Below are 18,757 nucleotides of genomic sequence, written 5' to 3'. Positions count from 1 at the left end.
GTCAGCACTCATTTTCAACATTATAATTCAAACAATTGTTTCAGAGACGCTCTCGTGGGCAAGGCACATAGCTGACCCTATTCCTGTCATAGGTTTTTGAAGTCCAAATGCAAATCAAGGTTGAGGAAGTGCGTTTTTATTTCTGGGGAATGATTTGATTATTACTTGCCCTTTGGAAGCAAAGACTGATTCATCATCCACATACAGGGGTTAACAATTTGGCTGATGTAGGAAAAAACAGTTGGGTCTTTATTCTGCCTGAGAAGTCACATTTGGGGCATTTTCTTTTCCTTTCCCCACTGCTTCATTATTTTCTATATAACTTTCATTTGGAAAATAACATTTAAAAAATAATTTGAAATAGTTATTTTTGTTTTGAAATATTAGGCTGACATTATCTTTTCTACCCGCTTTCTGCACTTGGAGGAATTAATTTCAATTAATTTCAAAGTTAGTTTAAAGATATGATCTGTCTTTGTTAGGACGGATCAGTTTTGAACATCCTTCTAAAATCATGCCTTCTTCTAAAAGGGGTGCCTCCTCCTGAAAATTACTATCCAAGTGAGCCCCAGTAAATGCCAGGAGTGTGTGGCATCCCTTAGCTGTTAGGGTGGCAAAGTGGTTGAGAATTCTTGCTGCAAAACACAGGGATTCCCAAACCCCTTGGAGCTAAGAGTCTCTCTTCCGTAGGCCCTCACTTTTCCTGTTCAGTGGAAAAATTCTGAAACAATCCAGGCTGCCATCAGTCCTGGGGCTAAGATTTGCCCATGAAGAGTGTGTTTGTTGGCTTATTTGTTTATTTATTCATTTGTTTTTACATGCAGGTGTTTCCTTTGGAACTCTAAAGCAGGCAACCTTTGAACAATTCACAGTTAAATCAACCTCCTGGTGCTTTTGTTTCTACCATGTCAAGGAGCTGGTCCCGACAAACCTCTTAGATAGCCTCAACCATCAGAGGGCAGACAGCAGAAGCAAGATGAACTACAATCCTGCAGCCTGTGGAGCAAAAACCACATTCACAGAAAGAGAGACAAAATGAAAAGGCAGAGGGCTATGTACCAGATGAAAGAACAAGATAAAACCCCAGAAAAACAACTAAATGAAGTGGAGACAGGCAACCTTCCAGAAAAAGAATTCAGAATAATGATAATGATAATAATAATATAATATAATAATAATATAATATAATAATATATAATATAATAATATATAATTATATATTATATTATTATATATATATAATATTATATAATATTATATAATATAATAATAATGATAATAATGATAGTGAAGATGATCCAGGACCTCAGAAAAAGAACGGAGGCAAAGATCGAGGCAATGGAGGCAAAAAATGTTTAACAAAGACCTAGAAGAATTAAAGAAAAAACACCTAGAAGAATTAAAGAACAAACAAACAGAGATGAACAATACAATACAATAACAAATGAAAAATACACTAGAAGGAATCAATAGCAGAATAACTGAGGCAGAAGAACGGATAAGTGACCTGGAAGACAGAATGGTGGAATTCACTGCCACGGAACAGAATAAAGAAAAAAGAATGAAAAGAAATGAAGACAGCCTAAGAGACCTCTGGGACAACATTAAATGCAACAACATTTGCATTATAGGGGTCCCAGAAGGAGAAGAGAGAGACAAAGGACCTGAGAAAATATTTGAAGAGATTATAGTCGAAAACTTCCCTAACATGGGAAAGGAAATAGCCACCCAAGTCTAGGAAGTGCAGAGAGTCCCAGGCAGGATAAACCCAAGGAGAAACACGCCAAGACACATACTAATCAAATTGACAAATATTAAAGACAAAGAAAAAAAAGCAACAAAGGAAAAATGACAAATAACATGCAAGGGAACTCCCATAAGGTTAACAGCTGATTTCTCAGCAGAAACTCTACAAGCCAGAAGGGAGTGGCATGATATATTTAAAGTGATGAAAGGGAAGAACGTACAACCAAGATTACTCTACCGGCAAGGATCTCATTCAGATTTGACGGAGAAATCAAAAGCTTTACAGACAAGCAAAAGCTAAGAGAATTCAGCATCACCAAACCAGCTCTACAACAAATGCTAAAGGAACTTCTCTGAGTGGGAAACACAAGAGAAGAAAAGGACCTACAAAAACAAACCCATAACAATTAAGAAAATGGTAACAGGAACATACACATTGATAATTACCTTAAACGTGAATGGATTAAATGTTCCAACCAAAAGACACAGGCTCGCTGAATGGATACAAAAACAAGACCCATATATATGCTGTCTACAAGAGACCCACTTCAGACCTAGGGACACATAAAGACTGAAAGTGAGGGGATGGAAAAAGATATTCCATGCAAATGGAAATCAAAAGAAAGCTGGAGTAGCAATACTCATATCAGATAAAATAGACTTTAAAATAAAGAATGTTACAAGAGACAAGGAAGGACAGTACATAATGATCAAGGGATCAATCCAAGAAGAAGAAATAACAATTATAAATATATATGCACCCAACATAGGAGCACCTCAATACATAAGGCAACTGCTAACAGCTATAAAAGCGGAAATCAACAGTAACACAATAATAGTGGAGGACTTTAACACCTCACTTACACCAATGAACAGATCATCCAAACAGAAAATTAATAAGGAAACACAAGCTTTAAATGACACAACAGACCAGATAGATTTAATTGATATTTATAGGACATTCCATCCAAAAACAGCAGATTACACTTTCTTCTCAAGTGCACATGGAACCTTCTCCAGGATAGATCACGTCTTGGGTCACAAATTAAGGCTCAGTAAATTTAAGAAAATTGAAATCATATCAAGCATCTTTTCTGACCATGACGCTATGAGATTAGAAATCAATTACAGGGAAAACAACGTAAAAACACAAACACATGGAGGCTAAACAATATGTTACTAAATAACCAAGAGATCACTGAAGAAATCAAAGAGGAAATCAAAAAATACCTAGAGACAAATGACAATGAAAACACGACGATCCAAAACCTATGGGATGCAGCAAAAGCAGTTCTGAGAAGGAAGTTTAGAGCAATACAAGCCTACCTCAAGAAACAAGAAAAATCTCAAATAAACAATCTAAGCTTACACTTACAGGAACTAGAGAAAGAAGAACAAACAAAACCCAAAGTTAGTAGAAGGAAAGAAATCATAAAGACCAGAGCAGAAATAAATGAAATAGAAACAAAGAAAACAATAGCAAAGATCAATAAAACTAAAAGCTGGTTCTGTGAGAAGATAAACAAAATTGATAAACCATTAGCCAGACTCATCAAGAAAAGGAGGGAGAGGACTCAAATCAATAAAATTAGAACTGAAAAAGGAGAAGTTACAACAGACACTGCAGAAATACAAAGCATCCTAAGAGACTACTAAAGCAACTCTATGGCAATAAAATGGACAACCTGGAAGAAATGGACAAATTGTTAGAAAGGTATAACCTTCCAAGACTGCACCAGGAAGAAATAGAAAATATGAACAGCCCAATCACAAGTAATGAAATTGAAACTGTGATTAAAAATCTTCCAACAAACAGAAGTCCAGGACCAGATGGCTTCACAGGTGAATTCTATCAAACATTTAGAGAAGAGTTAACACCCATCCTTCTCAAACTTTTCTAAAAAATTGTGGAGGAAGGAACACTCCCAAACTCATTCTATGAGGCCACCATCACCCTGATACCAAAACCAGACAAAGATAATACAAAAAAAGAAAATTACAGACCAATATCACTGATGACTATAGATGCAAAAATCCTCAACAAAATACTATCAAACAGAATCCAACAACACATTAAAAGGATCATACACCATGATCAAGTGGGATTTATCCCAGGGATGCAAGGATTCTTCAATATACGCAAATCAATCAATGTGATACACCATATTAACAAATTGAAGAATAAAAACCATATGATCATCTCAATAGATGCAGAAAAAGCTTTTGACAAAATTCAACACCCATTTATGATAAAAACTCTCCAGAAAGTGGGCATAGAGGGAACCTACCTCAACATAATAGAGGCCATATATGACAAACCCACAGCAAACATCATTCTCAACGGAGAAAAACTGAAAGCATTTCCTCTAAGATAAGGAATAAGACAAAGAGGTCCCCTCTCACCACTATTATTCAACATGGTTTTGGAAGTCCTAGCCACGGCAATCAGAGAAGAAAAAGAAATAAAAGGAATCCAAATCGGAAAAGAAGAAGTAAAGCTGTCACTGTTTGCAGATGACATGATACTATACAAAGAGAATCCTAAAGATGCCACCAGAAAACTACTAGAGCTAATCAATGAATTTGGTAAAGTTGCAGGACACAAAATTAATGCACAGAAATCTCTTGCATTCCTATACACTAATGATGAAAAATCTGAAAGAGAAATTATGGAAACACTCCCATTTACCACTGCAACAAAAAGAATAAAATACCTCGGAATAAACCTACCTAGGGAGACAAAAGACCTGTATGCAGAAAACTATAAGACACTGATGAAAGAAATTAAAAATGATACAAACAGATGGGGAGATATACCATGTTCTTGAATTGGAAGCATCAATATTGTAAGAATGACTATACTCCCAAAGCAATCTACAGATTCAATGCAATCCCTAACAAATTACCAATGGCATTTTTTACAGAACTAGAACAAAAAAATCTTAAAATTTTTATGGAGACACAAAAGACCCTGAATAGCCAAAGCAGTCTTGAGGGAAAAAAAACGGAGCTGGAGGTATCAGACTCCCTGACTTCAGACTGTACTACAAAGCTACAGTAATCAAGACAATATGGTACTGGCACAAAAACAGAAATATAGATCAATGGAACAAGATAGAAAGCCCAGAGATAAACCCACGCACCTATGGTCAACTAATCTATGACAAAGGAGGCAAGGATATACAATGGAGAAAAGACAGTCTCTTCAATAAGTGGTGCTGGGAAAACTGGACAGCTACATGTAAAAGAATGAAATTAGAACACTCCCTAACACCATACACAAAAATAAACTCAAAATGGATTCGAGACCTAAATGTAAGACCAGATACTATAAAACTCTTAGAGGAAAACATAGGAAGAACACTCTTTGACATAAATCACAGCAAGATCTTTTTTGATCCACCTCCTAGAGTAATGGAAATAAAAACAAAAATAAACAAATGGGACCTAATGAAACTTAAAAGCTTTTGGGGGCTTCCCTGGTGGCGCAGTGGTTGAGAATCTGCCTGCCAATGCAGGGGACACGGGTTTGAGCCCTGGTCTGGGAAGATCCCACATGCCGCGGAGCAACTAGGCCCGTGAGCCACAACTACTGAGCCTGCGCGTCTGGAGCCTGTGCTCCGCAACAAGAGAGGCCGTGATAGTGAGAGGCCCGCGCACCGCGATGAAGAGTGGCCCCCGCTTGCCGCAACTAGAGAAAGCCCTCGCACAGAAACGAAGACCCAACACAGCCAAAAATAAATAAATAAATAAATAAATAGATTTAAAAAAAGTTTTTGCACAGCAAAGGAAACTACAAACAAGATGAAAAGACAACCCTCAGAATGGGAGAAAATATTTGCAAACGAATCAATAGACAAAGGATTAACCTCCAAATATATAAACAGCTCATGCAGCTCAATATTAAAGAAACAAACAACCCAATCAAAAAATGGGCAGAAGACCTGAATAGAGATTTCTCCAAAGAAGACATACAGATGGCCAAGAAACACATGAAAAGCTGCTCAACATCACTAATTATTAGAGACATGCAAATCAAAACTACAATGAGGTATCACCTCACACCAGTTAGAATGGGCATCATCAGAAAATCTACAAACAACAAATGCTGGAGAGGGTGTGGAGAAAAGGGAACCCTCTTGCACTGTTGGTGGGAATGTAAATTGATACAGCCACTATGGAGAACAGTATGGAGGTTCCTTAAAAAACTAAAAATAGAATTACCATGTGACCCAGCAATCCCACTACTGGGCATATACCCAGAGAAAACCATAATTCAAAAAGACACATGTACTCCAATGTTCATTGCAGCACTATTTACAATAGCCAGGTCATGGAAGCAACCTAAATGCCCATCGACAGACGAATGGCTAAAGAAGATGTGGTACATATATACAATGGAATATTACTCAGCCATAAAAAGGAACGAAATTGGGTCATTTGTAGAGACGTGGATGGATCTAGAGACTGTCATACAGAGTGAAGTAAGTCAGAAAGAAAAAACAAATATCGTATATTAACACATATATGTGGAACCTAGAAAAATGGTACAGATGAACCGGTTTGCAGGGCAGAAATTGAGACACAGATGTAGAGAACAAACGTATGGACACCAAGGGGGAAAAGTGGTGGGGGGTGGTGGTGGTGGTGTGATGAATTGGGAGATTGGGATTGACATATATACACTAATATGTATAAAATGTATAACTAATAAGAACCTGCTGTATAAAAAATAAAATAAAATTCAAAAATTCAAAAGAAAAAAAAAAAAAGGAGCTGGTCCCTCTGGTGTTTCCTAATCTGGCAGAAATGACTTGGAAATGTTGGCCTGGCTTCAAGATCCCCATACCCAGTAGGAAGCATGACATGATTCCAACTGAATGACCTGTTCACTGCTGAGCTAATGGATTATTTTGCCAGGAGTGATTCAGGACTTTTGGAAAATCAAGATTCAGAAAACGAATGCATGCATTGTTTAACACTAAGACTCTTCTTTTTCTGCTTTATCTGCTGGTCCATTTTTTGCTTGTGTGGGTTATCCATGCAAGAATTTTGTGAGACCTGACATCTTATAGAGATCAGAAATACAGGGCATATATTATGTTATGAGAAGACAGATGTACAGTGTTGTGAGGGCACATGCAGGTCGTATTGTGGTGGTTAAGGGGATGGGCTCTGGAGTCAGGTAAACTTATTATGTAACTGCCTGGAGCCTTGGTTTCCCATCTGTGCAACGGACATAATGAGAGCACCTACCTGACTGGTGACTGCAAATTCAATGAGATTATACACGTAAAAAGACTAGAATAGGGCCTGGTCTAGTGTGCGCAGTCAGGAAATGATAGCAAATACTTCTCATGGGATTAAAAGGCTCAGGAGGAGATACAAGAAACAATTTCATTCTCAGCATCAACAGTCTAAATTCCTAAAATTGTTCCCTAGATGATCATCTTCTCTTAAGGCAACTTATATTTGCTTATGTTTTTGTGATCACACACACTCTTCAAAGAACTGTATATTTAAAAATATCTATTGAAATGAAGTGTGCTTCCCCTAAAGTAATCTGTAATTGGAATATTTATACATGTTTGTGAGAGGTGAGCAACCTCCTTTAAAAAATCGTCCCTCTCCTTCTACTGTTCTACACAATATTCCAAGAGTATTAAGTGAGCACTGCAAGTCCTGGCAGAGTGGTAAAAAAAAAACCCTGCAGTGTTCTCTTTTCAAGACTAATAGGGAAACCTCTGGCCTATTTCCTCAAACTGTAAAAATGTCTGTGTCTAGAACCTCACGAGAAATCTATTAATACAAATCTTGAAATAAATTAAGAATCCTATCGTACCTCAGCAGAATAGTCCCGAGCAGAAGAAAAAGTTCCCCAAACTACAAGCATCCAGGAAGAATACTCACTGTTAGTAGGGAGAGATTAATTGGAAATTTCAAATGCCCTATTTTTAACCACAGGCTGATTATCAAATTGATGATCAAGTTTAGTATAAGAAATATTTGTATGAGGAGAAAATTTAACATTGAATAATTTAATCTGGAGGAGAAAAAAAGATTTGCCCAAAGCATCTGGAATTTTACAAACCTAAACCATCAAACTGTTTTCTATAAAAAAGGAAAGAGAAATAAAAGGGTATCACCACCAGCACAAATATCAAGTTTAAATGTAAGGAAGGTAATTAGAAATCAAATTAGGTATAATATCTCTGTTTTTAATTGGACCATTAAAAAATCCCACTTTAAGTTTTTGTGGCAAACAATGACCAGTCCTGAGGGTGGAGAAATCTTATTGCCTTCAAATTAGCACCGGATGTTTAAGAAATCAAGTGTCATTTTCAAACTATAACCTCACAATTGTAACAAAACTTTATCTGGATATATTTGAATCATAACTCTTGTTACAGAAAAATTTTTATTTGTAATTAGAGAAACATTTTAGGAGAAAGGGAAAGAAACATTTTCATAAAACCTAAGAGTATATTCAAGGCCATTTGAAATCTTGGGGCAGAATGAAGCATTATTGAACATCTCAGCATAGTATTGTTCATGTGAGCTCATGAGAGCAACTACATGTGATGGGATGTAAACAACGTGAGAGGAGGCACCAAATTGTAAGTCATCATCTGGGGACGTTTGATGGGATTAGAAGCATTTTTACAGCTTGGAGCATCCCTGCACATAAGCATGTGCTTCATCATATGCAATCACCAAATCGCTCTGTTGGAAATCTCATTGTTTCCATGGCATATTGAGGAGTTATGAAATCAGGAACAAATCCAACTTCTCAACGGTGCTATGGATTAAAAGAAGCCTATGTTCAAATGAATTCTAACCCACAGCCATGGTTCCTACTGAGTTTGTAAGGACAAAGGGAAAAAAAATTAAGGACATTTAGAATTGCCGTTGAGTTTAAGGTCAATAATGTACTATTCATAAAATGGTTGAATTTAGACACTGAGCTCCTTTGAGCAATAATTTGTTACTCTGACACATTCCAATTAGTCTTACTTTACAAAATAGGTAATAAGGAATAATAAAACAGAAACCATTTTAGTGCATTTTAAAATTCCACTAATATGCAGTAAACTGAAACATTATAGGATGCTCTCTTCCCTCTGCATTCAGGACAAAGCAAAGCTGTATTCAGCTCGGCCCACCAGAGACTTACATCGTATCCGCTGTTACGGATTCCACGCCGAGGTCGCTCCCGAGTCACCAGAAGGTCCATCTCCGTTTCCCCCGGACTCGGGCTGTTCAGAGATTGCCGACTCCGGTAGACAGAGTTCTTCATCTGTTGCCTGAAGAAAATTCAACAACTGTTATGATGCAGCAAATGCCCTGACAGATGGAATTCTCCACTGATCCAAACTACAGGCAACCAATGAAGGGTTTGGATTTGCTTCACGAATCTCAGAATTGATGGTATTTGTTCCCTGGCCATCAGGGGCTGTAGAAAGAGTAGAATGAAGAATTTTCTTCCAGATGCTATAACCATTTGGCTGAATTGTAAACGCTCTTTTGTATGGAAACTAGGTAACTGTAATCAATTGCAACACTGCAACCTCATCTAAAATTCTGCTGATGGCAAGGCCAGGGACTCTCCCTTGACCCTCTAGGACAGCTAATGCTGGAAGAACAAACTTGCTTTTGTTAGCTTTGTTGACTTAGCAGCCTCCTATTCCTTTTCATCTTTCTGATTTCACATGCAGGGTTCCATGATGTGTTAACAAACGCTGTGGCTAATGAGCTTCTTAAACACAAGTGTTGATAGATTTTCTTTTCTACCTTTACCACAGTGGATTCCCTTCTGGGCTAAGGAGCCATAAACCAAAAGGCAATTTGGGGCCCATGCATCCATCCATCCATCCATCCATTCATCATCCAGTATTTACTGAGTGGCTACTATGTACCAGGCACTGTGGAAGATGATGAAGATTCACAGTGAGCAAGACAGACATGGCCCAGCCCTCCTGAGCTTACATTCTAATAAGGGAGACAGACAATTCGCATGATAATTTCCAAGAGAAATAAGGGCTATGAAGAAAAACGAGGTGATGTGACAGATGGCAATAGGATGGGGGATGACTTTAGATAGGATGGTCAGGGAAGGCCTCTCTGGAGAGGTGACATTTCGGCAGACACCTTAACAGAGCCAGCCACATGCCAATCTAGGCACAGAGCATTTCAGGCCCAGGGAGTAGCATGTCCAGAGGCGCCGCTCAGCTCCCGCTAGGAAATGCATCACCACTGTCTTGTTTCCACTTGTCATTAGAGGAATTTTTTGAGGAGGGGGAAAGAAACAGTAACATAGTGAGGGCTGTGGCTGTGCTTTTCTTCTTGCACAAGAGTCAACTCTTAGGAGCAGGGACTTTCACATGATCCTGAAGGGTTCATCCCACAAAGGTGGGATAAAATCACTGGCTACTTCCCTCTCATCCAACAGTAAGTTTCTCTCTGTAAATAACTTGCATTTCAGAGCATCTGCCTTCAGAAAACTCCCCAAACACCACCAATTTTGTGTCTCGCTTCTAAGATTTTTTTTTTAAGTCTAATTTAACTTTGTTGTCTTGGTTTTATGTTGTCTTCACCAAATTTATTAACGTCCATTTTGTTATGTCCTCTTTTATTTCTTTTCTTTAAAACTTGTTTTGTGTTTGTTTTGTTTCATTAATAACTCCCCAAAAAGTCCTTACAATTCTCCAAGATTTTATGTAGCTACCTATTGGTAGCTTCTTAATTTGGTAATTGTTCAGACTATTAGACATTATTATATCCTCTGTCTATCTTGGGACTATCATTAACATTATCTTAGTGATTGTGAGGTCAAAGACATAAAGAATTGTCAAAAAACACTTCCTACAGACCTTAAAACAAATTTTAAATTTACATTTTTTGTACATCTAACACATAATGTCTTCTTAGCCATTAATGTAATTCCTTTGGATAAAGATAATATATCCAGAAAATATTGGGACCAAAAACTGCACTTGTTTCTTGCCCATATATATATAGATGTATATATTTTTTTTATTTGGTGTTTGTTTATTTTGGTTACGTTGAATATAGATTTGCTGAACAGTTTCGATGTTATTACTTATTTTTTTAATAAAAATTACTTATTTTTTTAATAAACCCATCCATTCATGGGTTGAAGGTAAAGAGGTTGCATTATTTATTCCCAGTGACTATGGAAGAAACCTGGGAGATATAGATACCTTTTCATGATCCCACACCCAGTTTGTCACAGCATGACACTCACACACTGTTAGTCTAGAACAGACATTAGAACTCCCAAGGCAAGACACTACCCTTGCAATTAGTCTAGGGAATAAAACACACTATTAGACCGACTCCCTCACCATGAGGAGCTTATACCTATTTAGAGAGCCTCTGTGGTCTTTGCTTGCCTGGCACCCAGGACAACCCTCTTTAGGTAAGAGCACTAGGATGGTCTTTGGGGGCCAGCTTTCCTCCAGGGATAGGCATGTGACTCAGGCTGGACAGTCAGAGCATCACAACCCCATGGCCATAACAGTTGGTCAGAAGGTGGGCACTTGAGTTAGTCAAATGAGACTAAGTCTCAAGGCTTTTGCTACAGCAACCAGCAAAGAGGCATTCTCTTGGCGTTGAGGTTTCTAAGAAGATAGGATATAAGCCTAGAGTTGTTGGTAACCAGTTTGCCACTATGAGGTAAAAGCCTGCCTGAAAACCAGCCAGCAAAGAGTGAAGAAACAGCAAGGTAAACATGGAAGACATTCTATGACCTCTTGGATCTAGCCACTCCTGAAGCTTTGGCCTGTTCAATGGTAAATTCCCCTTTAATTTAACCAGTTTGTGTTGGTTTTCCATCATTTACAACCAAAAGAATCCTGACTAATATAGGAGCTTACCACCTAGTGTTATCAAATGTGCCCTATAGTTTTCTGCAATTAGAGGCTTCCTTTAGGAAAGAAGCACAAGCTTGTGAAACACAATCTGTTCTGAGTGATTCACACTTTAAGGCAGACCCCAAAGAATTCTTACCCTTGACCTAATCACAAATCATTTTTTGAAGAAGCAGACTTCACAACTGTCCTGAGGTTGCCAATTACTAATAAAGGTGATGGAGGAGTAAATACTAGGATTAGCAATTGACATTCAAGTAGTTTATTTTGGAAGTATTAGAAATACAACAGTGAGATTGTGTAAGCCCTTTCAAGAACCATGAACGTGGGTGAACCCTTAGACACTGGCATATGCCCCAGTCTCCCTTTCCGTCAAAGACAATGTTCTTTTATATACAGCTTAAAGACTGCTGTTTGACATGGATCTCAATTGACCAGATCACCAACGTGTGCCTGATGTGCAAGCAACTACTTCGAGATAAATTAGGCTTTCAGGTAGAGAAATTACTTATTTTAATCGAATAGAGTTCCATTAGGTATATTCATTTCCTATTGGTATTTTTGCTATATTCTTTAAAAGTTAACAAATTTTGAAACTTGCAAACTTGAGATATAAGTTTTTTAACCTTTGAAAATACTGCTGGGAGGATAATGATAAATATTATTTGGATTTTTTTTGGAGCCTGGGATTAACCACTATAGTTTAAGAATGTAGTTTCCGGGCTTCCCTGGTGGCGCAGTGGTTGAGAATCTGCCTGCCAATGCAGGGGACACAGGTTCGAGCCCTGGTCTGGGAAGATCCCACATGCCGCGGAGCAACTAGGCCCGTGAGCCACAACTACTGAGCCTGGGCGTCTGGAGCCTGTGCTCCGCAACGGGAGAGGCCGCGACAGTGAGAGGCCCGCGCACCGCGATGAAGAGTGGCCCCCCCTCGCCGCAACTAGAGAAAGCCCTCGCACAGAAACAAAGACCCAACACAGCCAAAAATAAATAAATTAATTAATTAATTTAAAAAAAAAAAAAAAAAGAATGTAGTTTCCAAACTGTGTTCTACAGAACCCTAGGGTTCCATAAAGACAGACTAGAGCCATTGAGAAGGAGGAGGAGGACGCCCTGCTTCTATCAGAGAAACTCTGTCTTTATAGGTTATTGCCTTAGGTTGGGTTTCCCCAGAAGCAAGCTCTGTGATGATCTGAGTAGAAGTAGAAGTGGTTTATTTGGGAGAGGGTTCCAGGAAGCACAAGTTGGGAAGTGGGAAAATGAGAGAGGGAAGGAAAGGAGGCCAATAAAGGATATGATCCAGAGCAGATCAGTGTTTTGGGCATCTGGGGCTCAAACTCACTAGAGAAGTGTGGGAGACAGATGTTTTAAAATGTAGGTTTCATTATTATTCAGGTATGGTAAAACCAACAGATCAGGGGATGACTGCCATTGAAAAGATAGCTCGTATACTCACAGGTCTCAAGAGGAAAGGGCATGCCACACTATGGAGGGCCACATGGAAAGCACAAAGGTCAGTCACAAGGCAGTGGGAGTGTGGGGAAAACGTGGGCAAGAGCCTTCATTGTGGCTTTCATGGGAAAGGACTGGCAAGGCAGGGTAAGCAGGCTTAGGACTGGCTCACTTGAAAGATTTTGGCAGACTCTGGGACATGGGAGCTGTCCCTGTTTGCCTGGTACCTGGCCAGGGTGATTCGGGCAGGGAGACTGGGGGCTCAGATTGCAAAAGCCCTGTGTGCAAGAGGCAGCTGGAGTCTGGGCTCTAGCTTGTTTGGTTTGTGTCTGACAAGTGCACTTGCACGTGAGACTTATTATCCCTAAGAAAAGGCTAGCCAGCCCTGGGAGGGGCAGTCTCTCCAGGGGCAAGGTCCCAGATGTCAAATCATCAAACATAGAAACCAGACAACGTGGTTATTACAACAGTGTATAGTTCTTCTGCCAGGGGTATTTATCCATCAGTTCCCGTCTGTCAGTGACTACAGCTGCTCCAGAGCACATTAACTACCTGACACTTCTGGTCGGGGGCTCACGTCAGAGTCACAGATGAAGGATGCTGCTGGCCTATAGGGGGGCTGAGGGGACATGTAGGGGGCCTCTGACAGCACCTGCCTCAGTTATATTACATACTCTGTGTCTCTGGGTAAGAGTTTATAACATAAAAAGGGGGGTGTGCTCTGACTTAAAAAAAAAGCTGTGAAAACTCTTTTAAAGGGTATCAGGATGAGTCATCATTTGGAATCTAAACTTTGTCTTTGATTTATTTAGGTCTCAGGGTAAGATTCTGGTTATTGATGCTACATCTGGCCTAGAGAATGAGTCCCTTACTTGTGCCTTGCAGGGGCTAGGTCACTGAGAGCAGAACCTCTAACGAGTTGAACTGTGAACAGTAATTAACAGGCAAGTCTAACCTGTGATAACAGCTAACACACAGCAGGTAGCAGTGGACAGTGCCTGGAGTCAACAAAAATAGCACCCGAGGGGCTTCCCTGGTGGCACAGTGGTTAAGAACCCGCCTGCCAATGCAGGGGACACGTGTTTGAGCCCTGGCCCGGGAAGATCCCACATGCTGCAGAGCAACTAAGCCCGTGCGCCACAACTACGGAGGCTGCGTTCTAGAGCCCATAAGCCACAACTACTGAGCCCACGCGCCACAGCTACTGAAGCCCACATGCCTAGAGCCCGTGCTCTGCAACAAGAGAAGCCACTGCAATGAGAAGCCCACGCACCGCAACGAAGAGTAGCCCCCGCTCGCCACAACAAGAGGAAGCCGGTGCGCAGCAACGAAGACCCAACGCAGCAAAAAATAAATTAAATAAATTTTTTTTAAGAACTAAAAAAAAAAAAGAATAGCACCCGAGAGCTTACTGAGCCTCTGTTACTCTCCTTTTCTCTATTAATCTTTCTCTTCTCGTCCCAGTCTCTTGCTGACCCCATCTCCCTTCCTACCCCCCACCTCACCTGATTTGTGGTTATCTCTGTTTTTCCCTTAACTGGCCAAAAATTTTAATTAAATCATTTCTTCAACAGACATTTCCTAAAAATTACCTATATAATCCCAGCATCAGCAGGCCATCAAAGGGCCTTAAGAATCTGGCCTGACCTTTTGTTAGGCAGTGGAGACGCACCTCTCCAGAAAAAAGTTTTGTTCATTCTCCTTATAAAATACCTTAACGGAAATTTTCATTTCTCAAATAATTTCCAAACTCAGTTCCTCTTACTTGTACAGGACTTTTGATTCATTTTCCAAGTATCAGCAGGAAACCCAGCAAAAAATACTCCCCACCCTAGTCTATAAAAGACTCCTGAAGTAAAAAGCCCCAAAGTATAAAGTGAAAGCTAAAGAAGCCCCAGCCTCCCAATAAAATCTACATATGTTCTTCTCTTTTTTTCCTACAGTTATCAACTTGGTGGCACATACGCTGTGATCCCATCACAGTGTGATTTTAGATCAACAGCTTGTTATCCCCACCAAGCCTAATGAGAAGCCTGGTAAATGAAGCACTGGCTTAGAATTCTCTCCTTTCATTATTAAAAATAAATTATGGTGATTCCATTCATAAAATGTAGCACCTTCATTTTATGGTTTCCATCTAAGCCTGCCACATAGTCATTTTGGCTTTTAATAAATACCCACTCAGGCCAGGAACCATTCTGTCCTCCCCGGGGACGTCTGTAGAGGGTACGTCTGCCAAGGCTACAGGATGGGTTGCAGCAGGCAGTTCAAAGTCAAGGGGCCACTGCCAAGCAGGATTTGAAAGAGATGGTCTCAAATCATGAAAATGCTTTTGGGGAAGTACCTCAGAGGGAAGGCAAAGAAGAGAGGTGGGCCTATCTAGCTTTGCTGACCTCTACCCCTTTTCCCAGTAGGTGAGGCCACTCCCTGCTGAGTTAGCCGCAAAGCTTGGAGAGATGCCAATTCCAACCACCAGGCCTACCCGCCTCTTGCTAGGCCAGGCCTACCTTTTCGACTGTCACAGCAGCTCACGTTTCAAACACCCATCGCACTTGTGAGCAATGAACTTTTGGGGTGGTGATCTTTCTCTCCCATCAGGCCTTAAGTTCCACAAGAGCAGTGATTGGGCTGTCCTATCCACCATAAAATTTTGAATGAATTGAATGAATGAACATGTGACCATGACAGTATCCAGGATCATGCATGGTGCCCAATACAGAGCAGGTGACAATAAATGGCAAGTGAATGAACAAGTCTATGAATGAAAGAGGAACTCAGCATGGAGATTGGAGTAGCGGTGCGGTAAATACTTACTGAAGCTGAATGAAAAGGTGAGGCATGGGTTCTGTTTTTCTTATGCAAGAGCCACTAAAATAATTGACGAATACACTGTCCCTTGATCTGGAAGTTGCATAACCAGGTGGGTGATAATTACATCTGAACCCAGCTCTGAAACAGCTACGGGTTTGAAAACATCATTATGCTAAAGGACAATTATGGTTGTTTGCATAAGTATTTTTTTTAATGGCTTCAATTTTATTCTCTTCCAGACTCACTGTGGAACTCCTGTTCGTACAGACCAGTGTGGCCCAGACCAGCAGCCTGCAAAGATGATAGTCCTAAGGTAACAAACAGATCCAGAGGCCCAGACTGTATTGCCCGAGGCACACCCTGCCCTCATCCCACTAATGGTACAGCGACCTTCAGAGAATCCCTTAGGGACTGCACCTGTTTTTAGCCTCAGTGAATGGGGCACACATTTCTGGGTCGGGATCCAAAACGTGCTCGATGTCCTTTGGGGCTTTTTCATACATCTTCTTTCTTTCCATTTGAGCCTTGCTCGCCTCCACCGGAGGGAAGTCATAGTAGCCCTTCCTCTTGGCTTTGAGGCGCAGCTTGTTCCGATAGTGCTCGATGTCTGACTTCTGCTTCAGGGCTTTGTTCACCTGGGGAGAGAGACAGTCTCAGGCCCGCACCTGACCAGGCACAGCCCATAGACAGGAAGCTTCATCAGACAGTCACAACTCCTGGAAAAGCCATCCTGGGCTTCACCTCTGGTCCTTTGAGCCGGCCAGACCCACCTGTGTCCCATGCCAAGACCAGCCCTCAAGAGTGGACCACAAACAGTGTGGAGCCTGGCACTTGCCTAAGTCACCTGAGACCTTCCCTCAGGGCCTCCTTGCCCATCTACTCGAGTCTACTCAGGTCTAGGCCTGACTCTGCACTTTTAGCTTTGCGGTGTGGGCCTTAGTCCCGCCTAAACCCTTTTGGTTCCCCTGTGTGCAAGACTCGGACTTGGCAACCCAGCTAGACTTGGGGTTCCAACCCTAGCTCCAGCCCTGAGCAGCCCAGTGGCCTCCCCTGGCTGTTTAGCTGGTGTCCAGCTGGATAAGACAGCCAGTTCCTGAAGGAGTAGAGTTGAGATGAATGGGGTGGGAAAGGGGAGCAGACACCCTGCTCCCAAGGTCTCCCCACTCTATCGACCTGCACTTGAGAGCTTATTTTTGTCAACCTATAGCTTTCTTGAAAGAAGCCTTGCATGGTCGCTATTGCCAACCAGTTCCTGCTCACCTGTCAAAGATACAAGCAGATGACTGTGCTAAATAAGTAACAAATGATGAGGATTTTACTCCCACAAACAGAGCTGAACGGTGAAACCTGCCTGACACCTACTGAACAATATGGAGAACCATCAGTGCTGCTGGTAATCAGACTTGACTACATCCGTATAATCATGTATAATGTAGAGAGCATTTTCACAGCTGTAATTTCAAGGGACAATCATGGAAAGTCTGGTAAGTGTGGGGATGACTTCCACCTGACAGGTGAGGAAACTGAGGCCCCAAAATGGCTAAGTTAGTAAAGTGCAGAGTTGGGACCCCTAGCAAACTAAGTAAGAGCTCCCCTTATAGAGTCTGTGATGTACAATCACTGCAATGACTTAATGTGTGTGAAGTGAAGTCTTCTGAACCTTCATGACAACCCATAAGGCAGGTTATTTCATTCCCCATTTTACAGATGAGATTAAGGAACTTTCTCACGGTCCCCACAGATAATCAGTGGTGAGCTCAGGGTTTGACCTTGGACAGCCCATGTGAGAGCTCTGAGTCTGCACAGTTAGCTACCATGTACACTGCCTCTCAGGATGAGAAGACGAGGAAGTACAGAAGGTCCAAAGTCTAAGCCCCTGGATTGGTAGATTCCACCCCAAGAATGGCTGAGGGCTGAGGTTGGTGTGGGCTTGCCACAGCTGGGTCTTTCCATTGGGAAGATGTGCAAGGCAATGGTCATCTGGCAGTGCATTGGAGCTGGATACAGAGCTGGCAAAAAATCCAGAGGCCCAGACTCTACCCCAGACCTACTGAATCCGAATCTTCAAGAGTGGGGCCTGGGCATCTGTAGTTTGAAAAAAGTCCCAGAGCTGACTCTGGTCCAGCACCTGGGTGAGAAACCTCTGGCACTGAGCGTTGGTTTTCAAATTATATTCCATGGATTTGTGTCATTTTGGAAGGTCGGCTGAGAATCTTATGAGAATTAGGAGTCTTGCCCTCCAAAAGCCAATAGCTTCAGCAAGTCCAGGGACCTGGGTTAAGAACTGTTGCCCCAGAGCTCCAGGAGAGTCCTCAGCAGCCAGGAAAGTATGGAGGTAGCAAGAAGACAGCTAAGCTGTTGGGTCTGGTCCCCAACCAACAGAGCAGCCCTCCACACTCCCGTCCGTGTTCTATATTAGACTGCTACAAAACAGCGTGTTTGAAGAAAGGATTAGGGGGTTCGAGAAGGCATAAGGTCCAATGGTCTTGGGGTCAGAAACTTGAGGTCTGATCCCCAAGTCAGGCTGAGCTGAGCTCTGGGAGGAGAGGGAGACAGGCTGTGGCCCTGAGATACGTGAGATATGCAGAGGTGGTGAGGCCAGGGGAGAGGAGGAGCTGCCCAGAGGCCCCCGGGACATGGCACAGGAGCTTCCTCACTGTTGCAGCCAATGCCAACGGGGGAGAGAGGGAGGGAGGGGTACGGCTGTCTTACCCCCTTTGTGTCCCTCCTGGCCTTGAAAGTCCCCCAGGTAGCAAGGACCCACAGCCTGGAATGCTGGGCTTCTGGCCAGTCGGGCTCATGAATCCCTGACTCACTGCCCATGCTGCTGACGATACTTTAGATTAAGCTCTTTTTCT

General features: G+C 41.5%; 1 protein-coding gene across 1 annotated transcript in view; it reads right to left on the bottom strand.

The window, feature by feature from the left end:
* Positions 1-18,757, bottom strand: part of KIAA1549L (KIAA1549 like) — a 294,252-nt gene that overhangs the window by 46,920 nt on the left and 228,575 nt on the right. Inside the window, exons 18-19 of the mRNA XM_061203754.1 lie at positions 16,317-16,534; positions 8,921-9,050 (exon numbers count right to left, since the gene is read on the bottom strand). Coding sequence (XP_061059737.1) covers positions 8,921-9,050; positions 16,317-16,534 — 348 coding nt within the window. The remainder of the gene's footprint in view (positions 1-8,920; positions 9,051-16,316; positions 16,535-18,757) is intronic.

Source organism: Eubalaena glacialis, chromosome 10 (genome assembly GCF_028564815.1).
Source record: "Eubalaena glacialis isolate mEubGla1 chromosome 10, mEubGla1.1.hap2.+ XY, whole genome shotgun sequence".
NCBI lineage: Eukaryota > Metazoa > Chordata > Mammalia > Artiodactyla > Balaenidae > Eubalaena > Eubalaena glacialis.
The sequence above is the reverse complement of the archived record's forward strand: the minus strand, read 5'-3'. Positions and strand labels throughout refer to the sequence as shown.